At 49.5% G+C, this 15,974-nt stretch overlaps 4 protein-coding genes across 4 annotated transcripts; 1 reads left to right on the plus strand and 3 right to left on the minus strand.

The window, feature by feature from the left end:
- Window positions 1-255: 255 nt before the first annotated feature.
- Window positions 256-1,279, minus strand: KD926_004742 (putative thiamine pyrophosphokinase; the record flags this gene model as incomplete). Its single annotated transcript, XM_053098133.1, has 2 exons — window positions 256-1,186; window positions 1,242-1,279. The coding sequence occupies 2 exons, from the start codon at window positions 1,277-1,279 to the stop codon at window positions 256-258; spliced, it is 969 nt and encodes a 322-aa protein (XP_052957932.1).
- A 2,146-nt stretch (window positions 1,280-3,425) lies between these two features.
- KD926_004743 (putative MFS sugar transporter) lies at window positions 3,426-8,189 on the minus strand (the record flags this gene model as incomplete). Its single annotated transcript, XM_053098134.1, has 12 exons — window positions 3,426-4,345; window positions 4,405-5,134; window positions 5,184-5,573; window positions 6,146-6,463; window positions 6,523-6,907; window positions 6,966-7,022; window positions 7,077-7,118; window positions 7,176-7,369; window positions 7,444-7,528; window positions 7,581-7,771; window positions 7,827-8,026; window positions 8,105-8,189. 12 exons carry the CDS (start codon window positions 8,187-8,189, stop codon window positions 3,426-3,428), a joined length of 3,597 nt encoding a protein of 1,198 aa, XP_052957933.1.
- A 977-nt stretch (window positions 8,190-9,166) lies between these two features.
- Window positions 9,167-11,281, plus strand: KD926_004744 (putative C6 transcription factor; the record flags this gene model as incomplete). Its single annotated transcript, XM_053098135.1, has 3 exons — window positions 9,167-9,859; window positions 10,083-10,455; window positions 10,539-11,281. 3 exons carry the CDS (start codon window positions 9,167-9,169, stop codon window positions 11,279-11,281), a joined length of 1,809 nt encoding a protein of 602 aa, XP_052957934.1.
- A 26-nt stretch (window positions 11,282-11,307) lies between these two features.
- Window positions 11,308-15,569, minus strand: KD926_004745 (NAD(P)-dependent alcohol dehydrogenase; the record flags this gene model as incomplete). Its single annotated transcript, XM_053098136.1, has 8 exons — window positions 11,308-11,993; window positions 12,051-12,402; window positions 12,460-13,038; window positions 14,162-14,338; window positions 14,411-14,879; window positions 14,941-15,100; window positions 15,152-15,279; window positions 15,346-15,569. The coding sequence occupies 8 exons, from the start codon at window positions 15,567-15,569 to the stop codon at window positions 11,308-11,310; spliced, it is 2,775 nt and encodes a 924-aa protein (XP_052957935.1).
- Between the last annotated feature and the right edge of the window lie 405 nt (window positions 15,570-15,974).

The following is a 15,974-nucleotide window of genomic DNA, read 5'->3' on the forward strand; positions in this document are numbered from 1 at the left end:
TCCCTTGGGAGTTTGCAGGTTGAGAGATGTGGATGATTCGGGTACTTTAGGATGGGGGTTTGTATTGATATGGGATAGAACAATAAATGAAGGATTTGTGTAGGTGGAAGAGACCGAGATATATAAGAGAAATGAAGGGAGCCTAGAAGGAAAGGGCTGGAGGCTAAGCCTTCGGAATGTCGTCATGGGGTTCCTCATCGGGACTAGCGTACTTGAAAATAGAACGTGCCCCGCCGTCGAAGGATCCCGGCAAATTTACGAGTACGACCGCGACGGCAGGGGCAGCTTTCGGTGCAGCCGCGATACAATCTCGGCATAGTCCTCCTCCTCCTCGGGCGTGATGACACCGTGGCGGATCAAGAAATCCAGGATGACACATCCACTTGCGGGTTTGAATCTGCCGCCCAGCAATGCTTGCTTTACCTTTTCCGCATCCATCAAGTGGAAGGCTTCGATATCGTTGTCCACTGGTTGGAACACGACGTCGGGCTTCACTTCCAGGTCGTAGACGTATAACACACCGGGATTAATCAGGCCTGGTTGACCTCCCGATCTTTCGTCACTGATGTTGATCCATGTCACCGTACCTGCGGCCCGTACATCTCTCCGCAGGCTGTCTTCCGACATTCCAGCCTCCTCTGTCGCTTCACGAAGCAGACATTCTAACGGTTCCTCGCCCGTAGCCATTCCACCGGCGACGGTATTATCCAGGCAGCCAGGGTACGTCGACTTGCTCGCATTTCGCTGGGGCACCCAGAATTTGATTCCTGAGTCAGTTTGAGTGTACACCGTCATGTGTACCCCGCGGCCAATGATCCCGAACATCGAAAAGGCAGACCGATCTATGCCCACGGAGAACTGAGCCCCAACGATAGGGAATTCCTCGTGCCGTGGCCTCCCTAGGCCTGGCAAAGCCCCTGATTCTCGCGCGACGGCTATCTGTCTCTCAATGATTTTAGAGCATTGATCTTGCCAGTTCTGTTCGCCCTGTGGCCGCAAAAGATGAACTTCTTTTTTGTCGGCTGTTGAGATCACTCGGAAATCGGATGTCCAAGGCATCTTTGAAACAACTGACTCGACCATCAGACCATGTGGCCTGGGGTCTTCTGGAAGGTAGAACTTCCATAAGGAGTCATAGCTGTACTGTTGTTTAAGTTCTGAGTCCTGATCTTCGGCGTAGGGAAAACTATGCCAGGTCAGTTGGGGCTGTGGATGTAGGTCAGAACGCTGATAATACACACTTGTCACAGCCTTGAACGACATCCAACCATTTACCCATTGCGCTGTTTCACTTATGCTTCTAATTTGTTTCTTGACGGTTTGCCCACTGTCAGCGGGTGAAGGTGGGGTAAGAAAATTGCCGGTGCAAAAACTGCATTATACCCGATTAGGTAAGGTCAAATATGGGCCCAGATAGAGTATATCTCCTTTACTGTTTACTCACTCTCCCTTTATTATTTAATAACTCTCCTTTTACTGTTATCTCACTCTCCTATTCTTCTTCCCTTTCATTTCCTTCAACTTGGAGGTGTTGCTTATGCTCAAGATTGCAAATCTTTAAGTATCTCGCATACTCAATACTCTACAAGTCATCCCGTCAAGGTAATCTAGAAGGATCTCTCCTTGATCATCTAAACCATTCCAGTCAGGATCATCGTTTTGATTAGATGAAGCACTCGCTAACTGAACTCCATCCATAGAGCCATTCTATCTCACGATCGTTTCAAAAGAATCACGGTGACCCTCTGATCCACAACGCTGTGGACCCAGGCACCGTAGCTAGGATCAATAGTCTCCCAACCGAGCTTCTCGAAATGATACTGCTCCATATAGGCATGCAGTTCCTGTTGATCACTGTACAGCGCGTCTGCCTGGCTGGCCTGTATTCGTGAATCACCCCTCCTTCAACAAAAGCTTTTCTTCAAACCAGTTCTACAAACCCGGAGTCTTCAACCCTCTGTTAGCCGAGCGCTTCCGCTTTTGGTTCCCGCAAAGCAAGCTGAATCCTGTGGTCTCTGATCAGCCAAGGACTTGGAGTATTTCCTGAGACACCAGAGAGATATCTATCTCCGACCAAATGTCAGTTGGCGAAGAATGCTCATCCAACAACCCCCAGTTAGATCTCTCTGCCGGCTTGAACATCATAGTTCGGGCAATTCCCTGATAATCGATAGCATCTGTCGATGGTATCTGCCTTTTCCCGACGGTGTGTACATGAGTGCTTTTTACGACTTGATTATCACTCCGCTGGGAGGGGGCAGGAGATATCTGAGATTCGACCTGATCTGGACAAGTGGCATAAGTCGTATCAGAGACCATGCCCTCTTGCATGAAATTCTACCCCTGAACCTATATTGTCATCCTGCTTCCTTGGAAGTTGCTTTAGTATCTTATGAATCAACAATTTCCCAGATTCACTGGATGACACCCTTGTGGAGTTCAATGCAGGCCTATAGATATCCCTGTGAAGACAAAACCTTGAGTGCTCTGAGAGAAAGCGTCGAGCCTTATCGGGTTGAGGAAAATTGAAAATCGGATCTGTCGGTTTTTTAAATCTCTGCAGGAGACTCAATCTTGGAGAATCTTGGTGGTGCACTTGTATAAAGGCTGGACAGATATGTGTGTTAGTTGATGAAAAAGAACCTACTGGACAAGTTTTGACCACAAATATCTCCAGATCGCTTCTCAACGTAATAAGATCATTTATTTTCTCAAAGTCATGTTTTCTGGGTTTAGAAACACTTCTTTTCCATTTTCTTCACTCGTGCTTCCTGGCAGTTCTGTGCAGTACAGATGGTAAACAGACTTTTATTCGAGCTATGTGTCTACTCTTTTCTGTACCGCTCCTTCTCAGCTATCCTTCCGCGGTATCCCCGACTCGCTTGCAGACTTGCACCTCAAAGGCTCAGAATGCTGCCTCATTCATACAGACAACCTGATCTCTAGGGAGCTCGGTGTCTGGCTGAATCCCGACGTCCGCGTAGGCTACTATGGGGCAGCTTATGCGACTGTGGATCCCAACACAGGGTCGTGGCTGTCTATCTTCGATGTGGATTAGGGTATATGGAAGAACCGGCCTTTCCAGTGGTTGACGGCGCCATCGTTTACGGAGCGAGTGGTGAAAGGGCGGTTAGCTAGGGCGGAGGAACAAGATCCCGATCGTAAACGCAACGAGAAGGAGGCCTTCTACGTGGCGAATGAAAAGCAGGTATTAGTGGAGAATAGATGGGCTCATTGATGGAGGCCATAATGAATCTATCCATCTATATAAATAAATATGACGATCACATAATATCAGCAGATACCCACGAAAGCCATCAATTATGTCAAGGAATCTCCCAGTCCTCCCTCTCTGGATCCTGCACCCTCGCCAACTCAAAAAGCAACCGATACGTATAAACCGCCATATCCACGTCGCGCAACGCCTAAAAGAACCATCTCCGACCTTGCTCGGCGATTTCCTGCGCCCATGCCCGTCCAGCCTCCGTCGAGGTAAAGTAGGAGACCAGCTCGGGTAGTTCCTGCATGCCCAGACTGACAGGAATATAGTGGACCCACGGCACGAGCCGGTCGTCATGCCATTCACGGAACAGAGTCTGCTTGAGGACCGCCGATCGTGAGGCTAGAAGCTTGTAGTAGCGACCGCTGATGCCGTTGCCGTCCAGGTCGAAAACAAGTCGAGATCCCATCGCGCGGTCCTCCTTATCGGCCCACGACTGTGTGGTAAAGTATTGTCGTTGGGTGCGACAGGAGAAAGGCGAGCATTGGGTGATGCGCGTGAAGGCGACATCGAAGAGACGACTATTGAGGAAGGGGGAGTGTGTGGAGGTGATGGTTGCCTTGCCGCTGTGCTTATCCGTTTCTTCCCGAAGATAGAGATGGTCCTTCTGATTGAGATTCTGGGCGAGCTGGACAAATCGCTGACGATGGTTATGCTGCCATTGATTGTCTGTGCTGGCGAATCCGCCGGTGGTGGACCCCATCCAGTGTAGTCGATTGCATTTCTTCGCCCAAGGGACGTCGTAGACACCGTTGTTGTCATAACGGAATTCTGGTTGCAGGTATGCCGGGCTGCGGTACAGGATATCGGCCATGGTGGACGGCGCGCCAGTGGAGAGGACTGGCACGGGTCCTTGGAATGGACAGAAGGTCGTCGGGCTAATGGCGAGGCCATGCATATTGCGGTATTTGGGATGGCGACAGAGGTCTATAACAGATGACATATTTGAGATGAATGGTAGAACCGATGGGGTCGCCGTGTGTGTATCGGGATATGGCTCGGTGGGTTCAGACGAAGAAGGGCAGAATTTCGTCAAAGTGTCCCAGGCTGGCTGTCTCGACATGTCTGTTAGATTGAACCAACCATCATGGTTATGATTACTCTCAAGGTATATGCTTTCTGACTGTGGGGATTGTGGGAGAATGAGGACCCTCGGTTCGTCCAGATGGTTGACAAGGAACTTAACATCGGGAAGGACACCTGGGAGTTGTTGCAAGAGGCTATCAAAAAGGGGATTAATGTCTCTGTCTGAGGTGCGATAGGGATGGCGACATTGTGTTGTAGCCTCACGACCGGAAAATACGCAGAGCCACAGATCGGCGCCTGGTCCATAGCGTCGAGAACCTGCTTCCCGCTCAGTCTCCAGAAGGGCGAGATCCCCTCATAGATGGTGTCAAATTCATCGATGATTGGGGACTGGTGAGAGCGGGCAAACTCGTACCAGTCGTCGAGCCCTGGTGGTGGATCGGCATGGTACCGACGCCGATATTCGTCCGCGGAGACAGTGAGGTTCGTGGATTGTCTCTGGATCAGAGCGCCAAAGTTCATCTGGACCTTGAGAATTAAATTCTCCACAGGGTGTTTCTGTGAGTGTATCATCGAAGCTTGCGCGGCCTGAATGGCAAGGATGTTGGCAGCGTAAGCTAACAGAGCGACGAGAGGGAAGAAGACGCAGAGAGCCGATTTTGGCTTCGCTTGCTTTGGAATAACGCAAGCAATTTGGCTCAGGACAAGGAGAATTGCCACTATGTAGGATGCGGCCTGCAAATCGGACGACTGCGTGAAGGGGTCGCGAGCTACTATGATGCTGAATGTTTCTGTCAATGCTATAGTGTGCCAAGAAGAATATCGAACCTACACGGGGTCAATCAGGATTGTAGCGAGAAAGGTGAGATTGACATACGGTATAAACTATAGAATAAAGCTTCAAAGCCTTCACCAGCCCCAGTGCCCCTGTTCGCACAGAGCCAGCGCGAGGGAAACCAAAGACGATCGTGTCGATTCCTAGAATAACCATCAAAATAGCCACAACACGGATCGCAAGAGAATTGACTTGATGCCCAGAATGCAAAGGTCGAGGAATAAATCGAGCCCACCTGCAAGTGCTGGACACAACAGTGATATAGGCAACCAGAAGAGCAGCGACCGGAAAGATCGAGAGCACATTGGCTCGAACGTCCCAATTGAACAGAGTTTTGCCAGCAGCGAATGAAGCCACTATGGTCGAGCCCCAAATCGTGCTCGAAAAGGGGGGAAGATGCTTGAAGCGAGTTTCTCCAGCCCATGTTGGCTTCTAATGCGGTGTCCGCTATGAGTAGTTTCGTATTGATATAAGAGTAAAAAAGCAATTAATAACAGACACTAGGGATGGCGTAGAGGACATCGTAATGAAGGCTTCGCAGACCGCTGGCTAATTAGATCCACTAAGGGTCGCTAGTTCACTAAGCTACATTGGGAGGCGAATAACGAGGGTCAGGGGTCCAACATCTATAATTTTGGTTTTATTGAAAGAAATTCTCTTAGTTAGTCGGGCCTGGGCGCTCCATAGGTGCCCGGTCCTCGCGTGCTTACGATTAAGAGAAGGAGGATTTGGTTCTCAATCACAAATTCTAATTCTCAGTCACACTACATAATCCAATTCCTAACCTGATTTTTCATCATTCTTTACCGCTTGGGGGTTGAGAAAAGGAGCAACGATGAGGGAGATGATATTATTATCCTTTGGATTATATGAGTGAAACTGGTCATAATTCATTTCTAACCAACGCTGTCTTTTTGGCATTAATTCAGCCAAAGAACGTAACACGGTCTTAACAGTTTTAATACACAAAAACATCCCAGATCCCTCATCTAAACCTTCTCAACCTGTTCTTCAAACATGTCACTTCCCATATGCTTCCCGCCTCCAACAACACTCGTCTGCCTCGTAACTCCAGCCTCCGCAACAATATTTCTGCCATGTCCCTGTTTTCTCTCTTTGTGAAGCTCCTTAGAAAGCTTCACGGGGCCCTTATCCGGGTTCGTGAAGAGGAAGTCGATTTCCTCTAGAGTGAAGTTCGCGGTCTCAGGATAGAAGAAGTACACCAGCGGCACGAAAGCGAAGTTGGTGCACATGAAAATCAAGTACGCTTTCCATTGCAGACGGTTGATGATCACAGGGGTGATCATGACGACGAAGAAATTCTATATCTCTTAGTCAGTACATACAATCTGACTGGGATTATTATCGGAAGACTACTCACCCAGATCCAATTCGAAGAGGTACCCACGGCTGTTCCCTTAGCGCGTGCATGAAGAGGCAGAACTTCTGGCACATAGCACCAAGGGATACAGTTGACCGAGGCGCCGAAGATGAGCATGAAGACGAAAAAGAATGCAATAGACGCTGACGCAGTGGGCTTCTCAACGGCTGTTCCCTTGAAACTGAGCAGAATCGAGACCATCATCATGCAGATTCCCAGTCCGAACGAACCCCAGAGCATAGGCGCTCTTCGGCCGACTCGATCCACGAACAACACAGGGAATAAACTGCCAACGGCGAACATAATCTGGACGCATCCGCCGAGAACTTGGGAGAGATTTTTGCTGAGACCAACATTGTTGCTGAGTACGGTAGGTATGAAGTACCTATTTTCGGTCAGTGGTCAGGGTTCGAGAGTGGGATCATAGGCTGATTTTTACTAACACGAGTAGGTTGATACCGCCCATTTGGTTCATGAACTGCATTCCGTAGGCGAGTAGACTGGGAACGTTAGCTTTGTTTCCTGATGGATTCAAAGATGACATGGGTACTCACACTCGATAACCCGTGGAAACTTCATCTTTCTTGAAGATATTTCTGATCTGGTCAGCCGCCTTCCTCTCTTAGGTGCCTATAGTTCTGGTATAAACATACTTCCACTGATACTCTCCATGCTTTAACTCGACAGCAAGGGCATCGAGAACCTCGGCCTGTTCAGCCAGTATCTTCTCGTCGTCTTTAGGCCGACCGTACACGTCACTCAGGATTTGGAGGGCCTCCTCGTTTCGTCCCTCTTTGTAACAGTATCTCGGAGACTCGGGAAGTCCAAAAACAAGCACGATGACGATCTGTGTTTATTAGCGACGAGTCCCATAAACTCCAGATAACCAGAACAATAAGAAGAAAGGCGCGGGAATCTCACAATAGCGAAAATCATTTGACACGCGATAGGAAGTCTCCACGCAATTTGACCTCCAACAAAACTCATGCCATAATCGAAAAAGTAACTATTCCAGTTAGCCCAGTCTTAAACACCCAACCTGGGAGTCATATTCTTACCTAACCACAATACCCACACCCACAAGCAATGGCTCACTGCAAACCATCTTTCCACGTTTCGAAGCCTCGCACAATTCTGATTGATACATAGGCACAGTCGAGGTCTCAATACCGGTGCCAATACCTGTCACAAATCGACCAACCATGAGGTGGGGGACGGAGAAGGCGGATGTTTGCAACGCTGCGCCGATCTAATCCTCACGTTAACAATTGGACTGGGGGCTTCGAGCTTCGAGAGAAACCCACCAGAACCCAAACCATAGCCAACCACATAGCCTTACGCCGTCCAAGCCATTCGCCAATGAAGAAGTTCACAATACACCCGGAGAAGCAGCCTAAGTTGTATATCGAAACGATGATGCCCATTAGACTATCATTGGGGCGGTTCATGGTGTCCAGAAAGTCATCGTTTTCCACAATTCCGGAGAAGACGCCTTGATCGTAGCCTAGGTGAGATAGAGTTATTAACTCAGTTCTATCTGCACACATGACAAGTAGCAATATGAAACACGTCGGAAACTCACCAAATAGGATAAAGGCCATCCCACACGCCACCCAAATTGCAGACTGAAGGCTGGTCCCCGTCCCGAACATGTTGATCTGGACCATCTTGAGAACGAACCAATCCTTCTTGGTGCTTCAAACCTCAAAATTCCTCCTTTGCGTGTGTGTGTGTACAGTTCAAGTAGAGAGTTAAATGAGAATAAGAATGCCACAACCTAATCCCATCCCGGTCGAACACCACGTCCCTATATACCAATCCAAGTCTAGAACCCTAAACAACCCATCCCGCGCTCGTGTCACGCTGGCTTGTCCTCCCCGGTCCAAGTCCGGGGTGAGTGACAACCCTCCCCAGATTCGGACACCAATCTGCCCGCATACGGCAACTCGAGCCACCGATTTCCCCAGACTACAAGGTTACCCCGCATGGCCCTAATCCTAAACAGGCGCAACATGGGGAGCGATCGGCAGGCCCGAAGGAATGTGCCAGTTGATGCTTCGTCGCTTGGATGCGCTATTTTTTCCCTTTCTTAATTTCCTTTCCCCGACGTCATTGGCGTCTAAGTGCTGAATCGTGTGGATTCCTGCATTTGGCTTTTCTTGTCGGTCGGAATCCCGGCTGTTGACTCGGTAGGCACTGTAGCTGTGTAGCATCGTACAACCCGTTCTTGGCGACGGTGGTGATGCTGATGCTCTTCGCTTGACAGTAAACAGAATAACAGACAGAATAGCTCGAATTGTGGAGTCAGGAGTAACACTCGAACCTGCCCATATTTCGTCATCGGCGAGGCTTTCCACTCGCTTTTGACATATTCCGACTCCCTCAATCGGGGATTGCGATGCCATATCTACCGGCGCCTGATTCAGTCCTTTCTGCCTAAGGCCGCATGTCAACCCCAGGCTGGCCCGGTCCCCACTTCCCACGCCAGCCCCGACACCTGACCTCGGCGTTATCGATCTTCGTCTTCTACTTGCTGCATCTTACCTTGCCTGCATACACCTACCTCTTCCATCTATCAATCTTACCTTAGTGCAATTTTTCCCATCACCACGAAGCTCAGATAACGAGCGACAACCATGAAAAAATGTTCCCCTTGCCATCACCACCCCAGAAGCGTCGACGCATTGACCAATCCCATGCCCACACTCAGTCTCATCCGTCACCATCCTCCATATCCACACCCACTGCAACCGCAACCACTACCCTCCCTGAAGCCGGCCCTGGGGCCGAGAATAGCAACCTGTCCCCTTCTCACCATCAGCCGCCAATCCAAGAAGGCAGTCACAACCATACTAGTGCCCATAATTCCGAATGGCACCACCACCATCACAACCAGCATGACTACACCCCTTCTGCTCCACGAATTCACTCTCACAGCCAGGGTCAGAGCTACAGCTCGCCTGCCTCGATCGGCGGAAGCGTCAACGGCGGGCCTGGGAGTGGAGGAGGAGCTTTTCACTCGCCTGCAGGCGGCTGGTCGCAGGACGGATTCTCGCAGGATCCAGGATTCTTGGCCTCTCAGGAAGAGTTGCGGTGTATCCTATTTTCCCTTGCGCATTCGGCCGTGCCGACTAGGGTCGGAAGTTTGAGTCCCGATCTTGCCCATGATCAACAACAGCAACAACACCGTCAACTGCATGATCAAGATCCGGATGAAAATGACACGAGGGGAAGAAAGCGCCGAGGAGATGGATCGTCGTTACGTGCACGCGCACCGGTTTCAAGCGTTAAGAGAATCGAGTATTTGAAGAATTACGTTGCGCAGGTAGCGCCTTGGGTGAGTTCATTTTTCCCTTTTTTGCTTCTTTTTCTTCCCCCATTATCATTCTCCTTTTGTCCCTCATTTTTCTTCAACTGGGAACTACTTTATAGTTTTTCCACCGATCTTGTATTAAGCTTCATGATCCTTGTACCTCTTCATGCACTCATCATGCCACACACCCCTAACCACACACCCTTCAACATGCATATGCACATCACATCTAACCACCCCAAAAAAGCTGGACATGTTCGACTCCCAACACACATTCCAACAACAAATGCCCGCATTAGCACGAACATTCCCTGCCCTCTCATACGCCATCCTCGCGATCTCCGCCCGCCAAATAGAACGCAAAAAAGGCGTCCAAGATTTCTTCGACAGTCTAGAGCTCTACCAAGAGGCGATCCGACTCCTCGGTCCCGTGCTACAGGTCCGTGATCCGAAGATAGTCGCGGCATGTGTGCTACTGTGCTGCTTGGAGATGATGTCGGCGCGGGCGCAGGACTGGCGACGGCATTTAGAGGGCTGTGCGGCGCTGTTCGGTGCGTTTGGAATTCATGGGTTTAGTAAGGGGTTGTTGCAAGCTGTGTTTTGGTGTTATGCTAGGATGGGTGAGTCTAATTTTTCTTGCTTCTTATGGAACCTTATTTGCAACGTTCTGGTTGTTATTTACATGGTCTCTAACTCGTCTTAGATCTGTGTGGAGCGCTTATATCCGATGGCACTCAAACGACGCTTCTTCATCCGTCCAAGTGGCTTCCTCCAGGATGCAATGAAGGTGATGCGTATCGGATGTTTAACGAAGCGAAAAGCGCAGACATGCATGCCAACTACGCGGTGTATCTGTGTATGAGAGCAACAGAGCTGGTTTCTGATCGGACCAAGTTCGTGGAACTCGGAGAAGACAATGGTTGCACATCACAGGTCTTTGCCTCTAAGTGGCTTCAACTCTGGAGTGAGCTACAATGTTGGTTTTCCGAGCGCCCGAGCGAATTGGTTCCAGTTCAAACCGTCAACCGCAAGCCCTTCCCACATATCTTCTTCATCCACTGGGCGGCGATCTCCTCCAATCAACTCTATCACACAGCATGCATTTTGCTGCTGAAGATAATGCCCAAAGGCACCAGGCTTCCCCGATCGCCTACGCTATCACTGCTATGGCATGCGCGTCGAATCTGTGGCATCTCCTTGGCGAATCCACACCAAGGCTGTCTGAACAATGCCATCCAACCGCTTTGGATTGCAGGTCGGCTTTTCAGCCATATCACAGAACACCAGCAGATCATCCAGTTGATTCGAGACATCGAGGCCGAAACGGGATGGGGGACGTGTTGGCGAATTCGGGACTTGGAGATTGCATGGGGCTACGACACTCGTCGCGGCGCTAGAAATAGCCACACAAGGACTTATCCCATCCCGCTCGAATCGCAGGGTTAATTTGGGGTTTCATTCGAGCCATTTGCTCAAGCTCCTTCGGAAAATGACCAGTCCTCGCGGAGATGTGTCAAATACTCACCAACATCCCAGCCGGTCAGCAATTTAATTCGCTCAAAACCTTGCAAAATCTCCTTTTGCTGGGACTCATGAGTCATAAGCCTAGCAGCGATAAGAAAAGAAGCCAGCAAGCAAGGGTCCCAACATTCTCGACGGTCATTGTTCAGCGCAATCCCACAAATCCGTTGCGCGTGCCACAACGGAGACGAAAATCGAGAGGGAGCATTGTGCAGTAAGACCGTCCGAGGTTTTGACTGGAGCAATAATAGCTTGGCCGTGTGGTACAGCTGGTTTCCAAATACGCCAGCTCCATTTGCAAATAACAAAAGGGGGAAGCCACCTTCCGGATAGAAAATCTGGTCGTCCCCTTCAAGCTCTATCATCGGCTGGAATTCTAGCGGGCGCAGATGATACCATTGACCAAGCTCCTCGAATGCCTGGAACCAACTGTCCATTAATTGATGAGATGGGGGCTGATTGGACATGTCCTCTGGGTGGCATATCACCAAAGTCTTCCCAACGATCCAAAGAATGGAATGAACATAATGCCGAATATTCTCATAAATGTCTTCGGAATGAGGTATCAGTGATATACTGGGGACAGGGGACATCGGAAGTGGTAACTGAATGGCATTATCGTTTGCCAGGGCTGCTCCTAGATCTGTCTCTTGTTAAATAAACAACCAAGCATCCTGTTGCAGGCTACACTTACTCAATCGCAGCATCAGCCAGTATAGAGCCGAATTAACATCATCATCGTACGCATATTGAACCAAAGATTGAATAGCGTCGGGGTATCCGTGTCGAGTCCAACCCCTTGGAACATCAGTCACGAGGCATCGTACTTCCTCAAGGACGTATAGCAGGGTTGCTTCGGTAGAGTCGCCCGGCATGCTCATGTCGGCTAATGGCTCGGTGAAGTCTGCTAGAAAGCTTCTTTGGGGAATATTTTGGAGCATGCACGCCTTCGAGAGTCGCATCAACGTGGAAAGAAGTTTCTCAGAGCCCATAGCTAGCTGAAGTCCAGTGAGGCCAAACGGTTGCCGCATATCGCAAATATCGAGCTGGGGGAGTGTTTGTTAGATCGTTGCATATCACAGACACTCAAAGATCGGTCTCACCCAAGGAGCTACATGGTAGCGATAATGACGCAAGAGCTCAAGTCGATCAGACTCAGGTATGGAAAGACAGTCGATGGCCGGTGGGAGAACCGACATGACCGCAGCATTACCGGTCTGCGCATCAATTGGAGGCAAACTCATCGGACCCTGGCCTTCTTTGCCCTCTGGATATGTACTCGTCAAGGGAGATAAGATGATATTAGGATCAAAATCGGACAGGCCAGGCGTCGCTTCTCTGGCGGTCGTCACATCATTCACGTTATTGCAAGATCCCAGTGCTAGCAGACCACGAACGGCAGACTCATCTCTGTCGCTGAAAGTTGCGACAGATTGAAATTGTTCGCCGGAGATATGACCAACAGGCGATGGCAAATCCCGACTACTATCAAATATCATGTCCCTATTGATATCGTTACTACGTCGCTCGTGTCCATTGCCGGTATCTTCATCATTATCTTTCGGTCCTTTTGGTTTGTCGCTCTGAGGGATTGTAACATCCGTAGTCGGACTCAACACGGGCGACGGCGACTCATCCGACGACGCATCGGAAACGCAGGCGAGGGGATCTTCGCTCACGAACTAATCTAATGTCAGCCTCCATCCAGGATACGTTCAAAAATATAATCACCTGTATTTTCTCGTAGCTGACGTCTTTTTTCGGCGTTCGCAACTCTTTCGCCGACACCGTAAAAGTGTTCTTCGCGAGAAAAGAGACCTGCAATCCATACTGACACACCAGGTTCTTATCGATGCAATTTTGACAAGTCGGTTTTCCCTCGTCGCCTACCCCACGGATACGATCAGCGTGCAGCTCAACTCAGACCTAAACACACAGAACGGAGAGCAGAAAACAAACACTCACATTTCCTCCGTCGCACCCGACAGCGCAGACACCCGGTCCGACATCGAGTGAACTTGGTCGTCGACCGACTAGAAGCGCCCGGTTCCGCCATAACAAAAGAAAGAAAAGATCAGGAAAGTCAACATATGAGTGGAGTGAAAGGGTCGGCAGTCGGAGGTGCTGCAGAACAGCGATCACCAGACCTCTTAAGAAAGTAGGTGCAACCGCCAGAGTCACCTGCCCAAACAAGCCACGTTCCCGGTTGTACCCTGCGGTTGGAACTACCGTGTTGGGATGCCGTGGGTCCACCACGGAGTGATTGAATTTTACCCCAGATTCCGGATTTTGGCTCAGGGACGAAGTTAAATTCGCCGACCGGGGTGGAAGGGATCGTGTCAATCGTTTTCGTGGGGATATGACACAAGAATGTCCTAGACTTAGCTTCGGTGGAATTTTTTCTCGCTACCTATCATGAAACTTGCTGCGTTGAGCCTTGCAATTGGGAATAGCCTCATGCCTTCTTCAGCAGGGATTCTTTTGCACTGTGCCCGGAATATAGTGCTTTTGGGTTGTTTTCGGTCGAATTTAAGGCCCTGTGTGTAATCAATGCGGAGGAGAAAACGGAAGTTGAAAAATGGAGAAGGGAGAAAGAAAGAAAGTTGAAAATGAAAAAAAGACCGTTGCGAATCGCATACAGATTCAATGCCACCAAATGAGCAGTTTGCCATCATGGGAAAACAGAAATAGGTCATAAGCAAACTTCACAAAAATCTATTATCATCTATAAGCCCTCTCTATTGATTTTCGTTTAATTTCCGTCTATTCATACATAGACTATAAAGTCGCCTCGACCTCATCCACCACCAACACCTTAATGCTCCCGTTCTTAGTATCTGAAGAAAATCGCAAAGCTTCTTCGGCCTTTTCTAACGGAAAGACATGCGAGACTAGCTTCTTCAAGTCCAGAATACCTCCACTCAGGCATGTGACTCCGGGTGCCCAGGTATCTCGGTAGCGGTTGATGAATCTCAGATCGATCTGGGAACCACTGTCAGTAAGCGGGCTACCAATGGATAACAAAAAGACAAAATAGGGGATTCAGCAACCCACCTCCGCCAGTGAAAGGTGCATGAACGGCAAGTTGTTCATAATCGCCTTCCCAACCCCGATCACCATGACCGTGCCGCCCCTGCGCGCCGTGTACGCTGCCGTGCAGACACTGCTCTCCACGCCCGTGCATTCCAGCACAGTTTCAGGGGCGAAGTATTCTTCTTCACCAAATAATTTTCGAATTCCAGCTGCATTGCCTTGTGCGTCTAGTGACGTATCGACCTGGTAGGTAAGACAGGACGGAACGAACTCTTTCGCGAAGGCTAGTCGACGGGGCTCGAGATCTGTGACGACGATGGGATGGGCTCCGGATGCGCGCGCCGCTGCTAAGGCGATCAGACCGATAGGACCAGCACCGCAGACGACCACACCTCGTCCGAGAGTTAGCCCTGCGGAGCGAATGCCGTGCATGACGACGGAAAGAGGCTCGAGGAGAGCTCCCTCGGCGTAGCTGACGTTATCGGGGAGTCTGGTTGATTCATCGGTTAGGAAACATTGTGAGCGCGAAAAATATGGAGGATTGGACGTACTTGTGAACCCATTTCGCCGGATGAACTTTGTATCGCTGCATCGTGCCAGCGTAGGGATATACACCGGAAAACTGAACATCTTCGCAAAGATTATAGCGGCCTTCGCTGCACAGAAAGCAGTTCGCACAGGGAACACCGGGTTCGACTGCAACTCTGTCACCTGTTTCTACATCAGCGACATCCCATAATAATAAGAAAGCAATTCACCTACCAGGTGATAGACCCTTAACCCCCGGACCACACTTCAATACAACACCCGCGGCTTCATGTCCAACTATACAATCGCCCTCAAAAACCAAAGATCCGATGCGACCGGTTTTCCAGAAGTGAACATCCGACCTGAGATTCAAATCAATTAGCTCCACCAACACTGTGAGAATGATGTCTTCGGTTTCGGTCGCATACCCGCAAATCCCCGTGGCTTTGATCTGCAACAATACCTCTCCTTCCTGCGGGGCGTACACAGGAGCGTCGACTTGTTTTAAATTATGGTCTGCAGTCACCTGTAAAGAAGGGTTCGAAAATGGCGGATGGATCAATTTGCTGTGGGACTTGAGCGGATGGCTGATGGCATCACTCGAGAATCGGTCGCACCCGTCGACATGGTTGATAAGTTCTCCAGGTGCCATAATTAGGAATAAAGGTAAATTATGAAAAAGATGATTGAAACGGAAAGAGAAAGAAGGGCGATGTGCAGTATTTATTAATCTGTTGGTGCGTGACAATGCAGAGAGTAACCGGTGGCTCAAGTTGCCGCATCGAGAATGTGGAGAGGAGCATGACGGTTGGAACCAAAAGATGGGATGAAGTAGGAGTAATAACTCCGGGGGATCGCCATATTGGAATAAATCATGATACTCTTGTCGTATCTTCAAAAACGTCTTTCTGCTCAACAGATCAAGTATAGGTTTTGGCCTCGGCAAGGTTTAGTGATTGTTGATCTTTTACGATCGATGGAAAATGTTTTGGACGTATTTCTTGTATTCAGGTTGCCTAGTATGCCGCATTAATTATTTACAATCTGGTAGCTTGCC

The sequence above is a fragment of the Aspergillus affinis genome, assembly GCF_023601865.1.
Source record: "Aspergillus affinis strain CMG 70 chromosome Unknown NODE_22_length_351263_cov_86_343593, whole genome shotgun sequence".
NCBI lineage: Eukaryota > Fungi > Ascomycota > Eurotiomycetes > Eurotiales > Aspergillaceae > Aspergillus > Aspergillus affinis.